Source organism: Oryctolagus cuniculus, chromosome 1, assembly GCF_964237555.1.
Source record: "Oryctolagus cuniculus chromosome 1, mOryCun1.1, whole genome shotgun sequence".
NCBI classification, from domain to species: domain Eukaryota; kingdom Metazoa; phylum Chordata; class Mammalia; order Lagomorpha; family Leporidae; genus Oryctolagus; species Oryctolagus cuniculus.
Window position 1 is genome coordinate 8,803,736 of NC_091432.1, and position 18,544 is coordinate 8,822,279.

The 18,544-nt window shown below is 55.1% G+C and overlaps 1 protein-coding gene and 1 long non-coding RNA gene across 3 annotated transcripts; one reads left to right on the forward strand and one right to left on the reverse strand.

Annotated features, from left to right (window-relative positions):
* TAF6L (TATA-box binding protein associated factor 6 like) lies at positions 1–13,628 on the reverse strand. Of its 2 annotated transcripts, none has more exons than XM_008274360.4 (12): positions 13,489–13,628; positions 12,816–12,875; positions 10,274–10,433; positions 9,134–9,220; positions 8,371–8,521; positions 8,161–8,211; positions 7,608–7,702; positions 5,995–6,069; positions 5,639–5,859; positions 5,199–5,331; positions 952–1,080; positions 1–838 (listed from the first exon to the last, which is right to left on the reverse strand). In XM_008274360.4, the coding sequence occupies exons 2-12, from the start codon at positions 12,821–12,823 to the stop codon at positions 44–46; spliced, it is 1,905 nt and encodes a 634-aa protein (XP_008272582.3). In that variant the 5' UTR covers positions 12,824–12,875; positions 13,489–13,628; the 3' UTR covers positions 1–43. The 2 variants fall into 2 exon arrangements, with proteins under 2 accessions (XP_008272582.3, XP_051689148.2); XM_051833188.2 differs by lacking the exon at positions 13,489–13,628 and adding an exon at positions 12,958–13,349.
* LOC138848772 (uncharacterized) lies at positions 13,384–15,649 on the forward strand. The gene is made up of 2 exons (XR_011386837.1): positions 13,384–13,670; positions 13,939–15,649. It is a non-coding gene; the product is annotated as an uncharacterized lncRNA (long non-coding RNA).
* The last annotated feature ends 2,895 nt before the right edge of the window (positions 15,650–18,544 follow it).

An 18,544-nucleotide genomic window follows, 5' to 3' on the forward strand; every position in this document is an offset into this window, starting at 1 on the left:
TTCCGGGCGCGGGCTTTATTCACCCGATCGGGGGCGGCTCCCCTCAGAGGGGCAGGTACAGCGAGTAGTCCGACAGCGCCCAGCGGCGGGCCGGCCGGCCGGTGCGGCCGATCATGGGCAGCTTCTGCACGTAGCGGGAGGCCGGGCTGGGCCCGTACGGCGCGGGAAAGGCAGTCTGGAAGAGGCGCCCCCGGCAGCGCCTCCCGGCCTGCCGCCCGGCGATGATGAACCGAAAGTGCGGGGCGCCGCGCGGGGCGAAACGGCTCTTCTGGAAGACGTCGCGGGTGCCCGCGCCGGGGCCCTGCTGCCGGGGCGCCCCTCGCGCCCGGTGCACGCGCGGCAGCGGCCTGTTCTCGGAGGCGGCGGGCGCCGGGGCCGACGGAGCGCCGCCTCCGCCGCCCCGGGGGCTCTCGTCGCCCTGGGGGCTAACCACGGCGCTGGCGGTCAGCTGCGGCATCTTCCGCACAGAGTCCGGGGCGGCCGCTGGCTCCTTCTTGTCCCCGGGCGGCCGCGGGGCCGTGGGCGCGGGCTGGCCGGTGCCGAAGCGAGTGGCCAAGCTGTCACCGAAGAAGGCGTAGAGCTCCCGGTAGATGTCGGCCAGGGTCACCGAAGGAGAAGGGTCGTCCGGCCCCGCGCCCCCTGGCGGCAGCGAGAGGCCAGACCCGAAGCCTGGCTCCGCACCAGCGCCGGAGGGAGAGCCCTGCAGGAGCAGGCTGTCCCAGGGCAGGTCGTCCGGGCGCCGGCCGCCCCTGCCGCTGGGGCCGCCCCTGCCGCCGGAGCCGCCCCTGCTGGGCTCCGCCGCCTGGGCCTTCATCTTCAGCAGCCGCTCTACAGCCACCTGAAAGAGCAGGGGACTAAGACAAGAACTAGGCCGCCTGGGCCCCATCACGTACTCCGAAGCGAGTCCGCTGGGCTTTGCAGGGAAGGCAGCTGGGACAGCCTGGCACTCACCAGAATGGCTCCGTAGACTTTGTGCCCATCTGCTTTGACCTGAGCGTTGGACACCGAATAATCGTCCAGCACAGCCTGCAGGTTTGTCCAGTAAGTGGACAGGTGTGGGTACAGCACTCGCTCCACTGCCTGGAAGGGGAAGGAGGAATGCAGTAAGCACCTCTCCGTGGCTTACTGCCTCTCAAGTACCCTTTCCCATTGAAAGGCCTGCTTTAACCTCTGATCTAGACAGGGCGCAGCCGTCCTACTAGATTCCTTTATTGGTATGTGCAGCCATTTTTTTTGGAACCTACTTTTCCTAAGACTAAGCACTGGAGGTAGAGATATGATATAAAGACAATATAAAAGGACCCCACTATCATTGCCTTGTGTGCCAAGGGCTAAGAACACATAAGTATACCCACTGCTAACACCATAAATCCATAGTTTGCAAACTGCTACTCAGATCAATCAGTAAGCAAGAACATCCCTCAAAAGTAAACAGGGTGTGTGTGTGGGAGGGTGTGTGTGTGGGAGGGGGTGTTGTCACGCAGTGGGTTGAGCCGCCACTGGGACACCAGCATCCCACACTGGACTAGTTCCTCTGCTTCCAGACGCTGGTGGACTACTGCCAGTTCCTCTGCTCCCCATCCAGCATCCTGCTAATGCATCTTGGGAAGTAGCAGGTGAGGGCCCCTGCCACTCATCAGGGAGACCCAGATGGAGTTCCTGGCTTCTGTGGGCCTAACCCTCCCCACCCCACCCCTGGGGCCATTTGAAGAGTGAACCCGTAGATGGAAGATGCCTTTCTCTGTCTCTCCTCTTCCTGTCACTCTGCCCATTGAATAAATCTTTTTAAAAGATGAATTGTAGGGGTGGGCATTGTGGTACAGCAGGTTAAACCATTGCTTAGAATGACAGCATCCCATACAGCAAATCAAAGATCTGTCTCTCCCTGTCACTCTGCCTTTCAAATAAGTTTTCTTGAAGAATTTATTAGAGGGCCAGCACTGTGGTATAGTGGGCAAAGCCACCACCTGCTGTGCCAGCATCCCATATCAGCGCTGGTTTGGGTCCTGGCTGCTCCACTTCCAATCCAGTTCTCTGCAAGCGTCAGGTGAAATGGTAGAGGATGGCCCAAGTCCTTGGGCCCCTGTACCCACTTCGGAGACCTGGAGGAGGCTCCTGGATCCTGGCTTTGGATCAGTGCAGCTCCAACCATTGTAGCCAATGGGGGAGTGAACTAGCAGATGGAAGACCTCTCTCTCTCTCTCTCTCTGCCTTTCCTTCTCTCTGTGTAACTCTTTCAAAGAAATAATTTTTTTTAATATATTATAGCCTAATAAACGTTTTGAATTTTTGTTACAGGCTTACATAGTGACAGAGATCTTTTATCCTGTCTACTGGTTCATTCCCCAAATGCCTGCAGCAGCTAGGGCTAGTCCTGGCAGAAGCCAGGAGCCAGGAACTCCATCCAGGTCTCCCACTGGGTGTCAGTGGCCCAAGCAGTTAGGCCATCTTCTGCTGCCTTCCCACATTAGCAAGAAGCTGGATCAGAAGTGGAAAAGCCAGGAGTCACACTGGGCACTCAGGTATGGGATGCGGTGGCCACTCCCGTGAGGGCTGGTCGGTTGACTTTTTCTTAGAGATGTAAAGGTGGGGACGGTGTTTGGCCTAGCAGCTAATATGCCTGTGTCTCATCAGAGCGCCTCAGCTTCGGGCTGGGCTTTGCCTCCCAACTCGTTTCTTCCTGGTGCAGACCTTGGGAGACAGAAGTGATGGCTCGAGTGACAGCATTCCTGCCATCCACGTGGGAAGATCTAGGTATCAGTCCCGGCTTCACCCGGCCCAGTCCTGCTGTTGTGGGCATTTGGGGAGAGAACCAGCAAGTGGAGGGAAGGTCTGTGTGTTTATCTTATTGCATCTCTCTGCCTCTCAAATTTTAAAAGAAATGTAAGAGTGCTGATTGGCACAGTGGCTACAATGCTGCTTGGAACAGCTGCATTCACACCAGTGTGTTTGACTCCTAGCTCTGCTCCCAATTCCAGCTTCTATTAATGCAGACTCCACGCGGTGTGGGCATTTGGGTAGTGAACTAGCAGATAGCAGCTCTCTTTCTGACTCCACCTTTCAAATAAACCAAATAAAAATTAAGATTAATTTGATTTGTTGAAAAGACAATTACAGAGAGAGGTCTTCCATCTGCTGGTTCACTCCCCAAGTGGCTGTAATGGCAGGAATTTATAAAATGGACATACAGGAGTGGGCATTTGCTGGAGTAGTTCAGACACGGCTTCGGATGCTTGCATCCCAAATTGGAATGCCTGAGTTCAAGAATCATCCCTGACCCCTGACTCCAGCTCCCTGGTAACGTGCACCCTGGGAGGCTGAACTTAGGGCTCAATCACTTAGGTCCCTGCCACCACACTGGAGGCTTGTATTGAGTTCTTGGATCCTGGCTTTGGCCCGGCCCAATCCTGACATCCAAGGAATGAACCAGATCAGAGTTCCCTTTTTCTCTTAAAAAAATTAAATAAATCAATTGTACTATTTTTTTTTTAAAGATTTCTTTCTTTATTCCAAAGTTCAGAGTTAGGAAGAGGGAGACAGAACCTTCCATGCACTAGTTCATTCCCCAGATGATCACAAAGGCCAGGACTGGGCCAGGCCAAAGCCAGGAGCTTCATCTAGTCTCCTCCATGGTGGCAAGAGGCCAAACACTTGGCCTGTCTTCTGCCGCTTTTCTCAGGCCATTAGCAGGGAGCTGGTTGGAAGTGGAGCAGCGGACTGAACTGGCACCCATAATGGCATTATAGGCATCAGATCTACCCATTATGCCATAACACTGGGCCCCATTAAAAAAAAAAAAAAAAAAAAAGACATTTATTTATTTTGGAAAGAGCCACAGAGGCGAGCGGGAGAGACAGAGATCTTCCATCTGCTGGCTCACTCCCCAGGTTGCTGCCAGTGCTGGGCCAGGCCAAAGCCAGAAGCTTCTTCCGAGTCTCCCATGTAGGTGGCAGGGACCCAGGTACCCTGGACCTCGTCTGCTGCTTTCCCAGGGACATCTGCAGGGAGCTGGGTTGGAAGTGAAGCAGCTGGGACTCCAATCGGAGCCCATATGGAATCCCAGCACTGCAGGTGGTGGATTTACCCACTACACCACAATGCCGGCCCCAGCCCCCATTTTTTAAAAAAGATTTATTTATTCGAAAGGCACAGTCAGAGAGCAATCATGAGACCTTCATCTGCTGGTTCACCCTACAAATGACCACAAGGGCCAGGGCTGGGCCAGGCTGAAGCCAGGAGCCTGGAACTCCATCTGGATTGCCCATGTGGATAGCAGGGATCCAAACAGTTGAGCCATCTGCTGCTGCTTTTCCCAGGCACGTTAGCTGGGACCCAAACTGGCACCCATATGGGATGCCAGCATCACAGGTGGCAGCTTAATCTGCTATACCACAACACTGGCCCCTCTCTATCAAATAAGTAAATGGATAAGGGCTGGCGATGTGGCGTAGCAGGTTAAAGCCCCGGCCTGCAGTGCCAGCATCCCATATGGACACCAGTTCAAGTGGCTGTTTCACTTCTGATCCAGCTCTCTTCTATGGCCTGAGAAAGCAGTAGAAGATGGCCCAAGGACACGGGAGACCCAGAAGAAGCTCCTGCCTTCAGATCTAGACAGCTCTGGCTGTTGCAGCCATATGGGGAGTGAACCAGAGGATGGAAGATCTCTCTTCCTCTGCTTCTCTGTAACTCTGTCTTTCAGATAAATAAATCTTAATTTAAAAAAAAAATTTATTTATTTGAGAATCAGAGCTACAGAAAGAGGGACACAGAGAAAGGTCTTCCATCCGGTGGTTCATTCCCCAGATGGCTGCAACAGCTGGAGCTGGGCCTGTCTGAAGCCAGGAGCCAGGAGATTCTTCCAGGTCTCCCATGACGGTGCAGGGATCCAAGCACCTGGGTCATATTCCACTGTTTTCCCAGGCCACAGCAGAGAGCTGGATCAGAAGTGGAGCAGGGACCAGCACTGTGGTGCAGCAGGTTAAAGCCCCGGCCTGCAGTGCCGGCATCCCATATGGGCACCAGTTGGAGTCCCAGCTGCTCCACTTCCGATCCAGCTTCTGCTATGGCCTGGGAAAGCAGAACTCAGTACGTGGCACCAGCAATCATGTACCATCTGGATGATACAAGACACACAAATACTCGTGCTATCTTTCTAAATGAAGTTCTCACACCTGTGTGAGAAAGGCCAGCATCCTCACCTTCCAGCCAAGAGCATGCAGCCCCACCACGGCCCCATAGTGAGAACACAAAGGCCGCACGGGGTCTGCCAGAACCTTCTGCAGGGAGAGCAGGATCTGCTGATAGAGGCCACTTACAAGGTCCCCATGAGTCCTGTGGGAGCAACACACAGTCAGGGAGGGGACGGAGGCACAGCCGACAGAACAGCACGTGTCAGTGTGCTGGGGCATGCTGGGTAAGCGAGCAAAGCTACCAAGGTGACTGGCTGGGACTTGAGGGCTTAAGGAGCAACACCTTGGCGTGTTTTTAATCCACTGGTAGAATACCAGTGTGCCAGGGCACACCAACCAGGAAGCCTGAAGGGGAGGAGTTCCCCAGAGATTTCACCCCATCCCCTTCCCTCTCCCGAGCAACTCCACAGCAAGCCCATCCTCTGTGCAGCTCCAGGCCCAGTGGCTACCAGAAGATGTGGCTGAGCAGGAGAGCAGCCCCGTCCCGCAGAGTCCAGTGGTCATTCAGGGGGTTGATGGAGGCAGCCAGAGGCTCCAGGACGCAGTAGAGGACGCTGCCCACCAGGGAGCGGACATAGGGCCCCAGGCAGAGGTGTGGGTTCCGGACCAGGCTCCGTGCCACCTGCAGCAGCCGGTGCAGCTGCTCCAGGTCATGGCTGACAGATTTCACCTGTTGGTAGAAGAGGATGGCTTAAGAGGACACTGAGGGGGCAGGCATGGGCCTGCCATTGTGACAGCAACTGCCGTGAGCCCTCTGTGCTGCTGGGTTATCCACAAACGTCCTCCCTGGACCCTGCTCACTTACCCCACTGACCACATAAACAAAGTAGGGCAGGAGCGCTGCAATCTTGGAGTTCGTCTGCAAGTCCTGGAGAGCCACCTGAAAGGAATCAATGACCCGGACTGCACTGCATTTGCCTCCCCAGACCTAAACCGAGGTGGCACTGGACCACCTGTTACAATCTTACATGTGCTCCTCCTTGTCCAGCAATTCCACTTCCATCAGTGTAACCTACGGAAGCCTACTCACACACCTCCCCCACAGCCCTGGCTGTAGTAATAAAAAACTGCAAACAACCTCCATGTCACCATATGCCTGAGAAAAGCAAGGTGTAAGACATACATACACATACATACAGACACTACCACCTGCGTTTACAGGAGAGTAATCATAGCTTATACATAGGAGAAAGTGTGGGTGGAAGAATAGGAGACTTTGTATTCTGGATGTTTTCATGTCATCTCAGCTTCTCCAATAAACATACACTGGTGTAACTTTCGTAAGCAGGAAATTTTTTAATTTTTTATTTTATTTTATTTATTTATTTTTGACAGGCAGAGTGGACAGTGAGAGAGAGACAGAGAGAAAGGTCTTCCTTTTGCCGTTGGTTCACCCTCCAATGGCCGCCGTGGCCGGCGCACTGCACTGATCCAATGGCAGGAGCCAAGTACTTCTCCTGGTCTCCCATGGGGTGCAGGGCCCAAGCACTTGGGCCATCCTCCACTGCACTCCCTGGCCACAGCAGAGAGCTGGCCTGGAAGAGGGGCAACCGGGACAGAATCCGGCGCCCCGACTGGGACTAGAACCCAGTGTGCCGGCGCCGCAAGGCGGAGGATTAGCCTAGTGAGCTGCAGCACCGGCAGGATATTTTATTAAAGGTATCACAGCCCTGAACCTCCACTGCCTGTGGATAAAGATGGTGAGCCTGGCAGCCATGCAGAACACAGGTGAGTGAGGAAGGAGCCCAGGTCCCAGCCCCACAACCAGCCACCTACACTGTGCTGGGCACCAGGGCGAAGTTCTGAACAGGAATGGATGGTCCCAACTTTCAAGGGAAACTACAGCAGTAGCCCGACATGGGAAGACATGGAGGATATAACACCCTTAGAAAGAGGCACATGATGGAGCAAACCACCAATGAGCCTTCCTCTGACTCTGGACAGAAGAGGACTGACCATGAATGGTGTCCGGCAGGCCCCATGAAGTCCAGAGGGCAAAGCAGCAAGGGCTGGAAAGAGGCCCAGGAACCAGCAGCCAAAGAGCCAGCCTGGCCAGGCACCTTACCTGGCTCTGCTATTTCCTCTCCTCTCCCTCCCAAAGTTCAGGAAAGTGAATGTTGCAAGCTGGGTGCTCCACTTGGCCCCAGATCAACAAATACCCACAGAGGGTGGGCTCCAGCAGGAGGGTATGTGCAGACCACGCGAGCCCTCCCAAATGCCCTGCTGAGCTGCCTACTGCCAAGGGGACAGAGTTCCTCCTAGAGAGTGAGGGGCAGATGGGCAGGAAGGCCAGCTCAGCACAGACGCACCCAGAGAGCAGCCTCCACCCACGTCAGTCTGAAGAGGACAGGGAACAGGAACACGAGGGAACTTCATGAAAAGCTCAACTGTGTCGCCAACTCGGACCCAGGCTCTCACCTTCATCAGCTGGGGATCATCCCCTAGCACAGCCCGAGTCACCTGCTGATAGTACTTGAGCAGGTCATCAGTCAGCGATGACACGGCGCTAGGCACTGTGGGAGGACAGGCAGAAAGTGATCGGGGTGGACCGCAGGCCTCTTCTGGCCTCCAGAGCCCCCCCCCCACCACCACCCCATACACATCCTCAGAAGCCCAATGAATCCGACAAGACAACCAGAGCTACCTGGCCACTCCTCTGTGCTGTCTGCCACCCACCCTCTGTGAGTTTCCTGCTCAAGGCCAAAAGCCTCAGGCCCTGAAGCTGTGCTCAGTATGTGCCAAAAGCAAGGCAGCTCCCAGCATCCCGCTGGGTCAGAACTGGTGACAGGTCTGGGCTCCCACCTCCAACTCTGAGTACCTCTGGGAAGAAATCAGCGCCTGCTCAGAACACGGTTCAAGGCGTGAACAGCAAACACTCGCCTGAAGTGCACTCCAAGGCCTAGAGGTACTGCCCTGAGCACCTAGGGAGGAAAATGCAGCCAGAGGGCCCATCCAACACACCATCCCTTACCTGATCCCTGGGGGGCCAGGTTCCCTTTGCCATCCAGGTAGGAGACATGAACTAGAACCAGTGAACAGATGTGTCAGGCTGGGCTTTTGTCCCTTACGATACCACCTACCCCTCCAACTAATGCCCCATCCTCCAGCCAGCCCACCACCACCCTGACCACCCTGACCACCCAGCTTCCGTCCCCACCCCATGCAGGAACCCGGCAGCCACCTCTGACAGCTGTCTCAGCACAGCCTTTGGGGATGTTGGTGGCCAAAGCCAGCTCCACCAGGTTCACCTCTCGATCCTCAGGAAAGTAGAGCTCACCCTCCCTGGCTGGGCGCAGAGGCAAGGCCTCCTGGGAGCCATAACCACAGACAGCCTGAAGAGGGGAATAGAGAGCAGGCTGAACGCAGGGAGGACCATCACCCACCAGGGCCAGGAGCCTGCTTCCAGGAAGTCCAGGGGTCCCCAGGGAAGCAGAGCCATCACTGGGAGTCTGGTTGGAGTGCCCATGGCTGGCTGGGTCCCAGAGCAGAACAAGGTCCCCTCTCACATGACCAGAGGGTTCTAAGCCCCACCCATAGGCTACCGGTCTCCCTCGTGCAAACTCAGCTCTGAAAACCCACTACACTCTCTAAACACGATACCTTCCTCAACTCCCTGCCTCAGAACAACTACCCCAGGACCTGCAAATACCCACGCTGGCTCAGCATGCTCTCTTCTCCTCTTAGCCTTGTCTGAGCCAAGCTCAAGTTCTTCATCATCCTCATCTCAGGCCCAGCTCGTCCCACCTCTTCCCTGACCACCGGGCCCTCGTGGCCTCCTCGCCCTCTGCTCTACACTTTGAGCCCAAGTGGGCTGGGCCCTGCACCAAGCACCTGGCCTGCCACTGCTGTGGGCCTCCCCTATGTGCAGGGAGTCTTCATGCAGTACCACGTCAGCAGCTCAGAGCTGGGCACAGAGGACAGAGGGCGTCTCTGGGCCCACTCACCTCCACGCTGCTCCACCTGAGGGCCCTGTTGAAGTCCTCAACCGTCAGCTTCCGCCGCTTGGTGTGCTTCATGAACTGAGAGCTGTTCTGGGAGGGGAGGAGCAGAAACCAGAGTCAGGTGACAGGGAGATGGGGAGATGGCAACCCCCAAATATAGTAGGCTGGACCGGGGAGGAGGCAAAGAGGACACCACACCAGAGAAAAGCCTGGCTTCCAGCTCTCTGCCTTTTTCGATTTGTCAGCAGGCACTCCGATAGGGGACGCAGGTGTCCCGGCTGCAGCACCAAATGCCCACTCCATCAGCTCTGCTCTTGTACAAGCAGCCCCACCCACTGTGTGTTCCATCCCCTCTGTGCCTTATCTGAAAGGCAGAATGACAGGAGGGACACAGAGATCTTCCATTTCCCAGTTCAATCCCCAAACGGCCAAAATGGCCAGGGCTGGACTTGACCAAAGCTGGGAGCCTGTAACTCCATCGAGGTCTCCCATGTGGGTGGCAGGGGCCCAAAGCACTGGGGCCATCTTCCCCTGCTTCCCAGGTGCACTCGTGGGAGATGGACTGGAAGCAGAGCAGCTGGGACTTGAACAGGCGCTCTGTTAAGGGATGCCCGTGTCACTGGCAGTGACTTAACCCACTGCACTGCAACGCCGGCCCCAGGGTTTATTTTTTTCTTTTTTGTAAGGCAGAGAGAGAGAAAGAGATCCTCCATCCACTGGGTCACTCCCCAAATGCCCCCCAACAGCCAGGGCTGGATCAGGCCAAAGTCAGGAGCCCAGAACTCCAGCTGGGTCTCCCACACAGACTCAAGCACTTGGGCCATCAGCAGCTGCCTTCCCAGGCCCGTCGGCAGGAAGTTGGCCTGGAAGAATGGCGCAGCAGGGACTGAACCAGGTCTCCTATATGGGATGCAGCTTAACCAGCTGCACCCAGGGCCTCAGTTTTCACGTGCAGATGAAAATGCACTCAGCCTGCCGGGGGGCTGCTGGGGGGCTTTGAAAACGGCGTGGGCTGCCTCTGCTATATGCCCTCACAGCAGTCTGCGCACAGTATGCACTTGTTGAATAAACCAGTGAGGGAGGAAGTGAGGACAAGGGACAAATGTGGAGGGCTGAGAGGTCCCCGGGGCAAGGGGAGCCCACCTGTGTTGCTTCCCGGAGCCGGTAGCACACATCCTCTGCAAGCAGGGCCGCCACCTCGTCGCTCAGCTCCAGGCCGGTGCTCTCTGCCATGAGCCGGACCGACTCCCGAGGGATCTCCACAAACCGCCGCTCTTCTCGCTCCGACATGGCCCCAGTGGAGCTAGCAGTGGAGAGGGAAGGGTTGGAAAGCTGCCGAGTCTCCCACAGAGCCCAGGCCTGTGAGTCAAGGCCCTCCAAGCCCCAGTCCCCGATCACGGAGCTCTGAGCGCCCAGAGGAGCAAGCTGAGGCTCAGACAGGAAACAGGCTGGCCGACGGGAGACAATGGGGAAGCCCGAAGTGCCCGGCCTCGGGGTCCAGGGAGCTGGGTCCCTGCCCCGCCATGCGCCATGTCAATCTGGCCAGACCTTCCTCAGCCCGAGCGCTGGTGTCCTAAACTGTAAAACAGGGACAAGAATCCCTAGGGCTGCTCTGAGGATAAAATGAGAGTCAGGGCCCAAAGCTCCACACCAGTGGAAGATGTCACTGGTGTTAATGATAAACCAAATCTCCCATCCTCTTCCTGATTTCCTGATTCTTACAACTGCCATCATCCACTCAATTTAAAAAAAAGAAAGAAAACCTCCCTCTGACCTGATACTCCATTGCTAAAATCCCTCAATACTTCCCCACTGCTTCCAAAAAGTCTGCATGTCCCAGCATGACTGTGCCCTTGGTCCCAAATTCCCAGGGCCATTCAAACACCTCCCCTCCCACCCTCGCCTAAGTCCCAGCCCAGGATCTGCTCAGGCTGCCCTCTCCCTGCTCCAAATCCCCATCTCCCCGCTAGGCTGAGGCTGACCAGTCTCTCAGGTCTTCGGTGTCATGTGCCATCTGGGACTCGCAGGCTTTTAGTCCAGGAGTCTGGTCTTCCCCAGTTTGGCTACAAAGCCTAAATACAGGAACCAATTCTTCCTACATTTATTTATTTATTTATTTATTTATTTTTGACAGGCAGAGTGGACAGTGAGAGAGAGAGAAAGAGAGAGAGAAAGGTCTTCCTTTTGCCGTTGGTTCACCCTCCAATGGCCACCGTGGCCGGCGCACTGCACTGATCCGATGGGAGGAGCCAGGTGCTTCTCCTGGTCTTCCAGGGGGTGCAGGGCCCAAGCACTTGGGCCATCCTCCACTGCACTCCCGGGCCACAGCAGAGAGCTGGCCTGGAAGAGGGGCAACCGGGACAGAATCCGGCGCCCCGACCAGGACTAGAACCCGGTGTGCTGGCGCCGCAAGGTGGAGGATTAGCCTAGTGAGTCGCGGGGCCGGCCCCTACATTTATTTTTATTTACTCGAAAAGCAGAATGACTAGAGGGGTGGGAGAGATTGACCCTCCATCACTAGTTTCCTCCCCAAATGCCCACAACAGGCCAAAGCCAGGATCCAGGAACTCCTTCTGGGTCTCCCACGTTCTTCAGCCATCAGGTGCGGCCTCCCAGGGTGCATCAGCAGGAAGCCACATTGGAAGTGAAGGTCGGACTCCATTCTGGGCACTCTGATATCAGCTATGGCATGCAGGCGTCCAAGCAGTGGCCTAACCCACTGTGCCATAACACCCGTCCCGGAACCTGTTCTTCCATTCACCGGATAAGGCAGAATAAGAACCCAGCACAAACAGAGCCGATCGCTGCCTCCGACAACACACAGAATGAGAAGCTGCCAAGGTGAGGCAGCAGCACCTGTGCAGTTCCTGGCACTGTCACATTATTCCTCCACCAGGGTCCCTAAGTCCACACGGCCTCTCCTGACGTCCTGCAACGGCCCCCACTGCCTTCACAATGAAAGCCAACTCTGCACCGTGGTTCCCAGGCTCGCATGTGCTGCCCACTTTGCCAGCACCTCTTCCACTCTCCTGTGTTCTGCGTTCCCAGCACCAGCCTCTTCTCATTTCTTCAAAGACACCCTACTCCAGAACCTTTCTTCTGCCAGGAACTGTCTCCCTCCTCCCTGCCCTCCACTCCCAATCCCTCCACCTACGCACCTGCGCACTCCTCCACACCTCAGCTCAGATGTCACTTGCTTGGGAGGTCTTCCCACAACCCTGCACTCTGCCTTTACAGCAGTTACAAGAGCTGGGAATGGGGGACGGCGCTGTGGCCTAGCGAGTAAAGCCGCCGCTGCCACCTGCAGTGCTGGCATCCCATATGGGCGCCAGTTAGAGTCCGGGCTGCTCTATTTCCGATCTGGCTCTCTGGTATGGCCTGGGAAAGCAGTAGAAGATGGCCCAAGTGCTTGGGCCCCTGCACCCATGTGGGAGACCTGGAAGAAGCTCCTGGCTTCGGATCAGTGCAGATCTGGCCATTGTGGCCAATCGGGCAGTGAACCAGTGGATGGAAGACCTCTCTCTCTCTCTGCCTCTGCCTGCCTGTAACTCCGCCTTTCAAGTAAAGAAATAAATCTCAAGAAAGAAGAGTCGGGGATGACATACTTGCGTAGCGTTTGGATTAACACGCCCCTCCCCACTAGACCACAAGCTCCACACCGCAAGGGCAGTGCCTGTACGCTCACCTTTGCATCCTCAGCGTCCAGCGCAGGCTCAGCACATAATACACCCTCAACAAACACTCGCTGAAAAACGAAGGAAGCTACGTAAGCGCCCGCTACGCCCGCGGCACTGTGCTGGGAGCAGTGCAGCCAGACACACACGTACTTCGTCGGTGTCACGGCCAAGGAACTCAAAGCTCGGAGGGGTTGCACGTTTCCTGTCCTGTCTAGGCTCTTCCACGACGCAGAGCGCAGAGACGAGAACCCGCGCTACTGACCGTCAGGCTCCACCGCACGCTGCTGCAGCGGACGGCCGAGTGCGGACCCACCGCCCGGTGACCCTGCACACTCCGTGCCCCCCATCTGTAAAATGGGAGCACAGACTCGCGGAGGGCGCAGACGTAGCCGCCCTATTACGGGCCCACACAGAGACCAAAGTCCGGGCTCCTCAGACGCTAGTCACAGCGGGGAGGAGGCGTGGGAACCGCCCGCCACCCGCCTCGGCGCCGCGCATCCTCCCACCCAGCCTCGCGCATCCCGGACCCAGACCGGGCGGGGCGGGGAGGTCAGGGGTCACCGAACTTGGGTCACGTGGGCAGCGAAGGGGGCGGGCCCCCGGCGGAGCGGGCTTCCAGGCCGGGGAGTGAGCGGCCTGCGGCGGGACGGGGAGTCCTGGACTCGGGCAGGGCCTGCTCACCTGAGGGCTCCGGCGTGGCGAAGGCGGCTACTGACACGGCCGCGGCGGAGGTGCCGGCAGCAGCTTCCACTCACCCAGCTCACACTAATTCCCTCTCTGGGCACCTAGGCCCCGCCCTCCACGAGCACAGCCAATCAGCGGACCCTTGCGAAGTTCCCGCCCTCCAGGAGGCCTCCCGCCAGGTGATTGGCCAGTAGCAACGTGCAGTAAAGACCCGGGGCGCCGGCGATCACGTGACGCTGAAGCGCCGCGCTTCTTAAAGTCACAGGTCCTGCTAATTATACGAGCAGGTGTATGCTTTGGCAGAGGTTTAGTAAGCGTAGTTTTCAAGGGAAAGCGCCCCCATTCCCTGGGTCCTGCGTCCTCCCGCGTTTCGGAGCACTTGCATTTTCGCGGCTTCAGCAAAGGTTTAGACTTTGGTATCTGACTTAGTGTTTCTGCTCAACCTAGCTCTCCAACACCGGCCACTTCCCGTTCCTGAATTGAAAGAGGGGCTCCCGATAGGTGTTCTCTTCCGACGCCGACGCGAGCTCCGGACTCCCGCACTCTGCTCCTTCGCTGCCTACCTCGTATGTCCCCACTCCTATCCAGTGGAGCAAATAGCATCCCGCACCTGCCTCGCAGACGTCCGTGACCCTTTTACAGGCACACTACACCAGTAGCCCAATTACCACTGCGACAGCAGCAGCTGGGCACTCCTCAGTTGATAAGCAGTGGGCTTGATGAGCAACGGATGGTATTGAACCCGAGTTCAAGTTCTGACACTGACTTTGAGCTGATTATCTAGCCGTCTGCTCCCACCCCCGCGTCAATAAAAGAGGTTCCTATTGCATATTCACTGATACAATGGCTGAAAGCACCTGGCAGAACTGGAGGTTAAACTTCCATTGAGATGTCAGGAGGCAAACAACGGATTCCTTTGTGTTCACACACGATGGGGATGGGGTAGTTCGTTAGAGAAGGGAGATGTCTGCAGCCCCCTCCGAGCCGACGATGCGGCTGGGTTGCCATGGCAATCGCACCTGAGGAGCCTCTGATCCTGCTAAGCCTCTCCCAGGCACGTTCCGAACGAAATCCCGAAATCCGCAGCGGGCCCAGCGGGCCAGTTCTGGAGTGCCTGCCCACCTCCACGTGCAGGAAAGGAGAGAGGAGGCCTTCCTCAAATCTGGGAAACCCACATCGGCTCAGCGGGGTCTGGGCTGCTGGCAGATTTCTGTCTGCGGAGCGCTGAAGGCAGGAGAAAGTGCAGGAAGACTCCCACCCACCTGGAGCTTGTCAGATGTGTGAGGCTGTATCCAGCCTGAGTGGAGGCAGGGGCCTCGGCTACACATGCTGCTCACTCCCAAGACACCTGGTGCCTGCCAGCTCTGGCATCAGGCTCCCTTGGTTAGAAAGAACACACAGAGTAGCCATGTGTCACAACAGCAGGTGAAGCCACCACTTGCAATGCCTAAATTCCATATTGGATTACTGGTTCAAGTCCTGGGCGCCTCTGCTTCCCATCCAGCTTCCTGCCAATGCATTCCGGGAGGCAGCAAGTGATGGCTCAAATGGTTGGGGCCCCTGCCACCCACATGGGAGACCCAGATGAGGATCCGGATTCCTGGTTTCAGTTTTGCCCAGCCCTGGTTGTGCAGGCATTTGGGAAGTGAACCAGCAAATGGAAGATCTCTGTTTCTGTCACTCTGCATTCCAAGTGCATGAAAATAAATGAAACATTTTAAATTTTTTTTAATCATAGCTCCTCTGCTCAATAGCAGTGTGACCTTAAGCACAGTGGTTCACCTCTGGCCTGTCTCATCAGCTACAGAACACTGTTGTAACAGGGGCTGGCACTGTGGTGCAGCGGGTTAAGGCCCTGGCCTGAAGTGCTGGCATCCCATATGGGCGCCGGTTCAAGACCCAGCTGCTCTACTTTGAGCCAGTTCTCCACTGTGGCCTGGGATAGCAGCGGAGGATGGCCCAGGTCTTTGGCCCTTGCACCCACATGGGAAACCTGGAAGAAGCTCCTGGCTCCTGCCTTCCGATCGGAGCAGCTCCAGCCATTGCAGCCATCTGGGGAGTGAACCAGTGGATGGAAGACCTCTCTCTCTCTGTCTCTACCTCTCTCTGTAACTCTTTCAAATAAATAAAATAAATCTTTAAAAGAAAATAGAACACTGTAATAGAACCATGTCGGATCCCTGCTTAGCTGTCTGCACCGGAACTGAAGGAACACTTGCAGAGCTGTAGGCAGATGGGTCATTATTTAAGCAGCAGAATAAGGGACCATGTAACACAGCACCAGCAGCAGCAGCCCACAAGGATGGCTCCCTTTTTTATACAAAGTTACACAATAGTAGCCATTAGCCAAGGAGTTACCCAGCAGAAAATACATCATCAGCTTTACCCGGCCTGCTGACCAGCAGAAAATGTATCTACCACTGAGACCTGCCCAACTGCCGTGGAGGCATAGATAAGAAGGCAGAGCAGCCTGCAGTCTTAACACTAGTAGTCAACCTGTAGGATTTCCTCACGGTTCAACAACCTGCTGCCCAGGACTGTTCTCAGGTACACAGTAGTTCCTATAGCCTATGACCTCTTTAAAAGGCTGTAACCTTCCGACTCCCCTAGCACCAAGAATAAAAGCTCAGAATCGTGGAAACCATCCCCTGGCCATCCCTGCTTGCTCCTTCACAGCTTCGCGGGGCCACACCCACCATCTTCACAGCACCCATGTGCTCAGGCTCATGAGCTCCCCGCAGCTGTCCATCAGTCTCTTCCTTCCAGGTGCAAGGTTTCCTTTACAGAGTGGATGGTTCCTTTTGAGAACCTAGGAAGAATTTTACTCCCAGAAACATGGTATTTAGGGACTAGACAAAATACTACAACCTGTATAATCAACACATACTTGTGGAGTGGTATCTACAACTGTTATTTTTTAAAAAGATTTTATTGGCTGACACTGCAGCTCAATAGGCTAATCCTCCGCCTGCGGCGCCGGCACTCCAGGTTCTAGTCCCGGTCAGGGTGCTGGATTCTGTCCGGGTTGCCCCTCTTCCAGTCCAGCTCTCTGCTGTGGCCAGGGAGTGCAGTGGAGGATGGTCCAAGTCCTTGGGCCCTGCACCCCATGGGAGACCAGACGGAGGCGCCTGGCTCCTGGCTTCGGATCAGCGCGGTATGCTGGCCACAGCAGCCATTGCAGGGTGAACTAACAGAAAAGGAAGACCTTTCTCTCTCTCTCACTGTCCACTCTGCCTGCAAAAAAAAAAAAAAAAAAAAAAAAATTAAATTTATTTATTTGAGAGGTAGAGTTACAGAGAGAGGGAGAGACAAAAGGTCTTCCATCCACTGGTTCACTCCCCAGTTGGCTGCAATGGCCAGAGCTGAGCCAATCTGAAGCCAGGAGCCAGGAGTTTCAGATCTCCCTTGCAGGTGCAGGGGCCCAAGCATTTGGGCCATTTTCTACTACTTTCCCAGTCCATAGCAGAGAGCTGCATCAGAAGAGGAGCAGCCAGAACATAAACTGGCACCCATATGGGATTCCAGCACTGCAGGCAGAGCCTTAGGCCACTATGCCACAGCGCCAGCCCCACACTGTTAATTTTTTTAAAATATTTATTTGCGAGGTAGCACTACAGAGAGGGAGAGACAGAAATATCTTCCATCTGCTGGTTCACTTCCCAAATGGCCACAATGGCTGGAGCTGGGCAGATCTAAAGCCAGGAGCCAGGAGTTTTTTCCAAGTCTCCCACACAGGTGCAGGGGCCCAAGAACTTCAGCCATCTTCTGCTTTCCCAGGCCATAAGAAGGGAGCTGGAGTGAAAGAGGAGCAGCCAGGACTCAAACCAGCGCCTGTGTGGGATGCTGGCATCATAGGCAGAGGCTTAACCTACTAAGCCACAGTCAGCCCCTGTTACATTGCTTTCATTGGAAATTTGTTGCAAATCCAGCACAGACACTTCTGGACTCAACAAACCTGAAACACAATGCTGAGAGCTGACTATACAAATGTGAAAAGAATGTATGTGAATCTACAATTTTATCTACAAAATTTCAATTAAAGAACATTTTACAGTCAGGTGTTTGGGGCCCGCCTGCATCCATACTGAGTGCCTGGTTTGTGTCCTGGCCATTCCACTTCCAAGCCAACTTTCTGGTAGTACACTCCCCAGGAAGAGGCAGATGATAGATAGCTCAAGTATTAGGGTCCCTGCCACCCACATGGGAGACTGCTGAGTTCCGGGCTTCTGGCTTTTGCCTGGTCCAGCCTTGGTTACTGTAAGCATTTGAAGGGTGAATATGCTGAAGATGATTGTCTTTCAAGTAAAATGAAAATAATTTTTTAAAAAGCCAGCCTGTGTTCCAGGAATAGCAAGGGTGATAAGGGAAACCAAAACAGCGCCTTTCTGGTACCACTTTTTTCTGGATGCTTCTTTTTTTTGATGTTTCATCTTATCAGGGTTTCTGGACCAAGATAATTGACATTTGAGGCCAGATTCTTTGTTGGGGGGGGGGGCTTTCCTATACAGTGTAGGTTTAGCACCCTTCTGATCCTCTACCCACTAGAAAGCAGTAGCATTCCCCTGCCAGTTGGGACAACCAGAACTGTCCCAGACACTGCCAAATGTCTCCATGGGGCCAAAATCCCCACAGCTGAGATCACTGTTACATACAATATATAATAACAGCTGAGTGCACAACACGGCCCAGGCTCTATGCTTGACAGTTGAACATGTGATCTCTGACACAGCAACCTCCAACGAGGGTTTTATCCCCGTGTTACAATCAGGAAACCCAAGGTTCTCCAGCCAAGACGGAAACCAGCTCTGTATCAACCCAAACATCATGCTTTCTACTGCACAGCTCTGCTTCCCAAGAATTCAGAAAAGTAGTAATTGAACTCAGATTTGATAGATTAGTAGGTGGCAAGCAGACAAGCTGGCAAAGGGCACTCCAAGGTAGGAAACTATTCAAAGGTACGGGATGAGGACAGAGTGGTACATTTAACCTTATAAGTACACCATGTATTTTTATTGTTTCCCAATTAGACTGTGAGCCCTTTTACATGATCAGT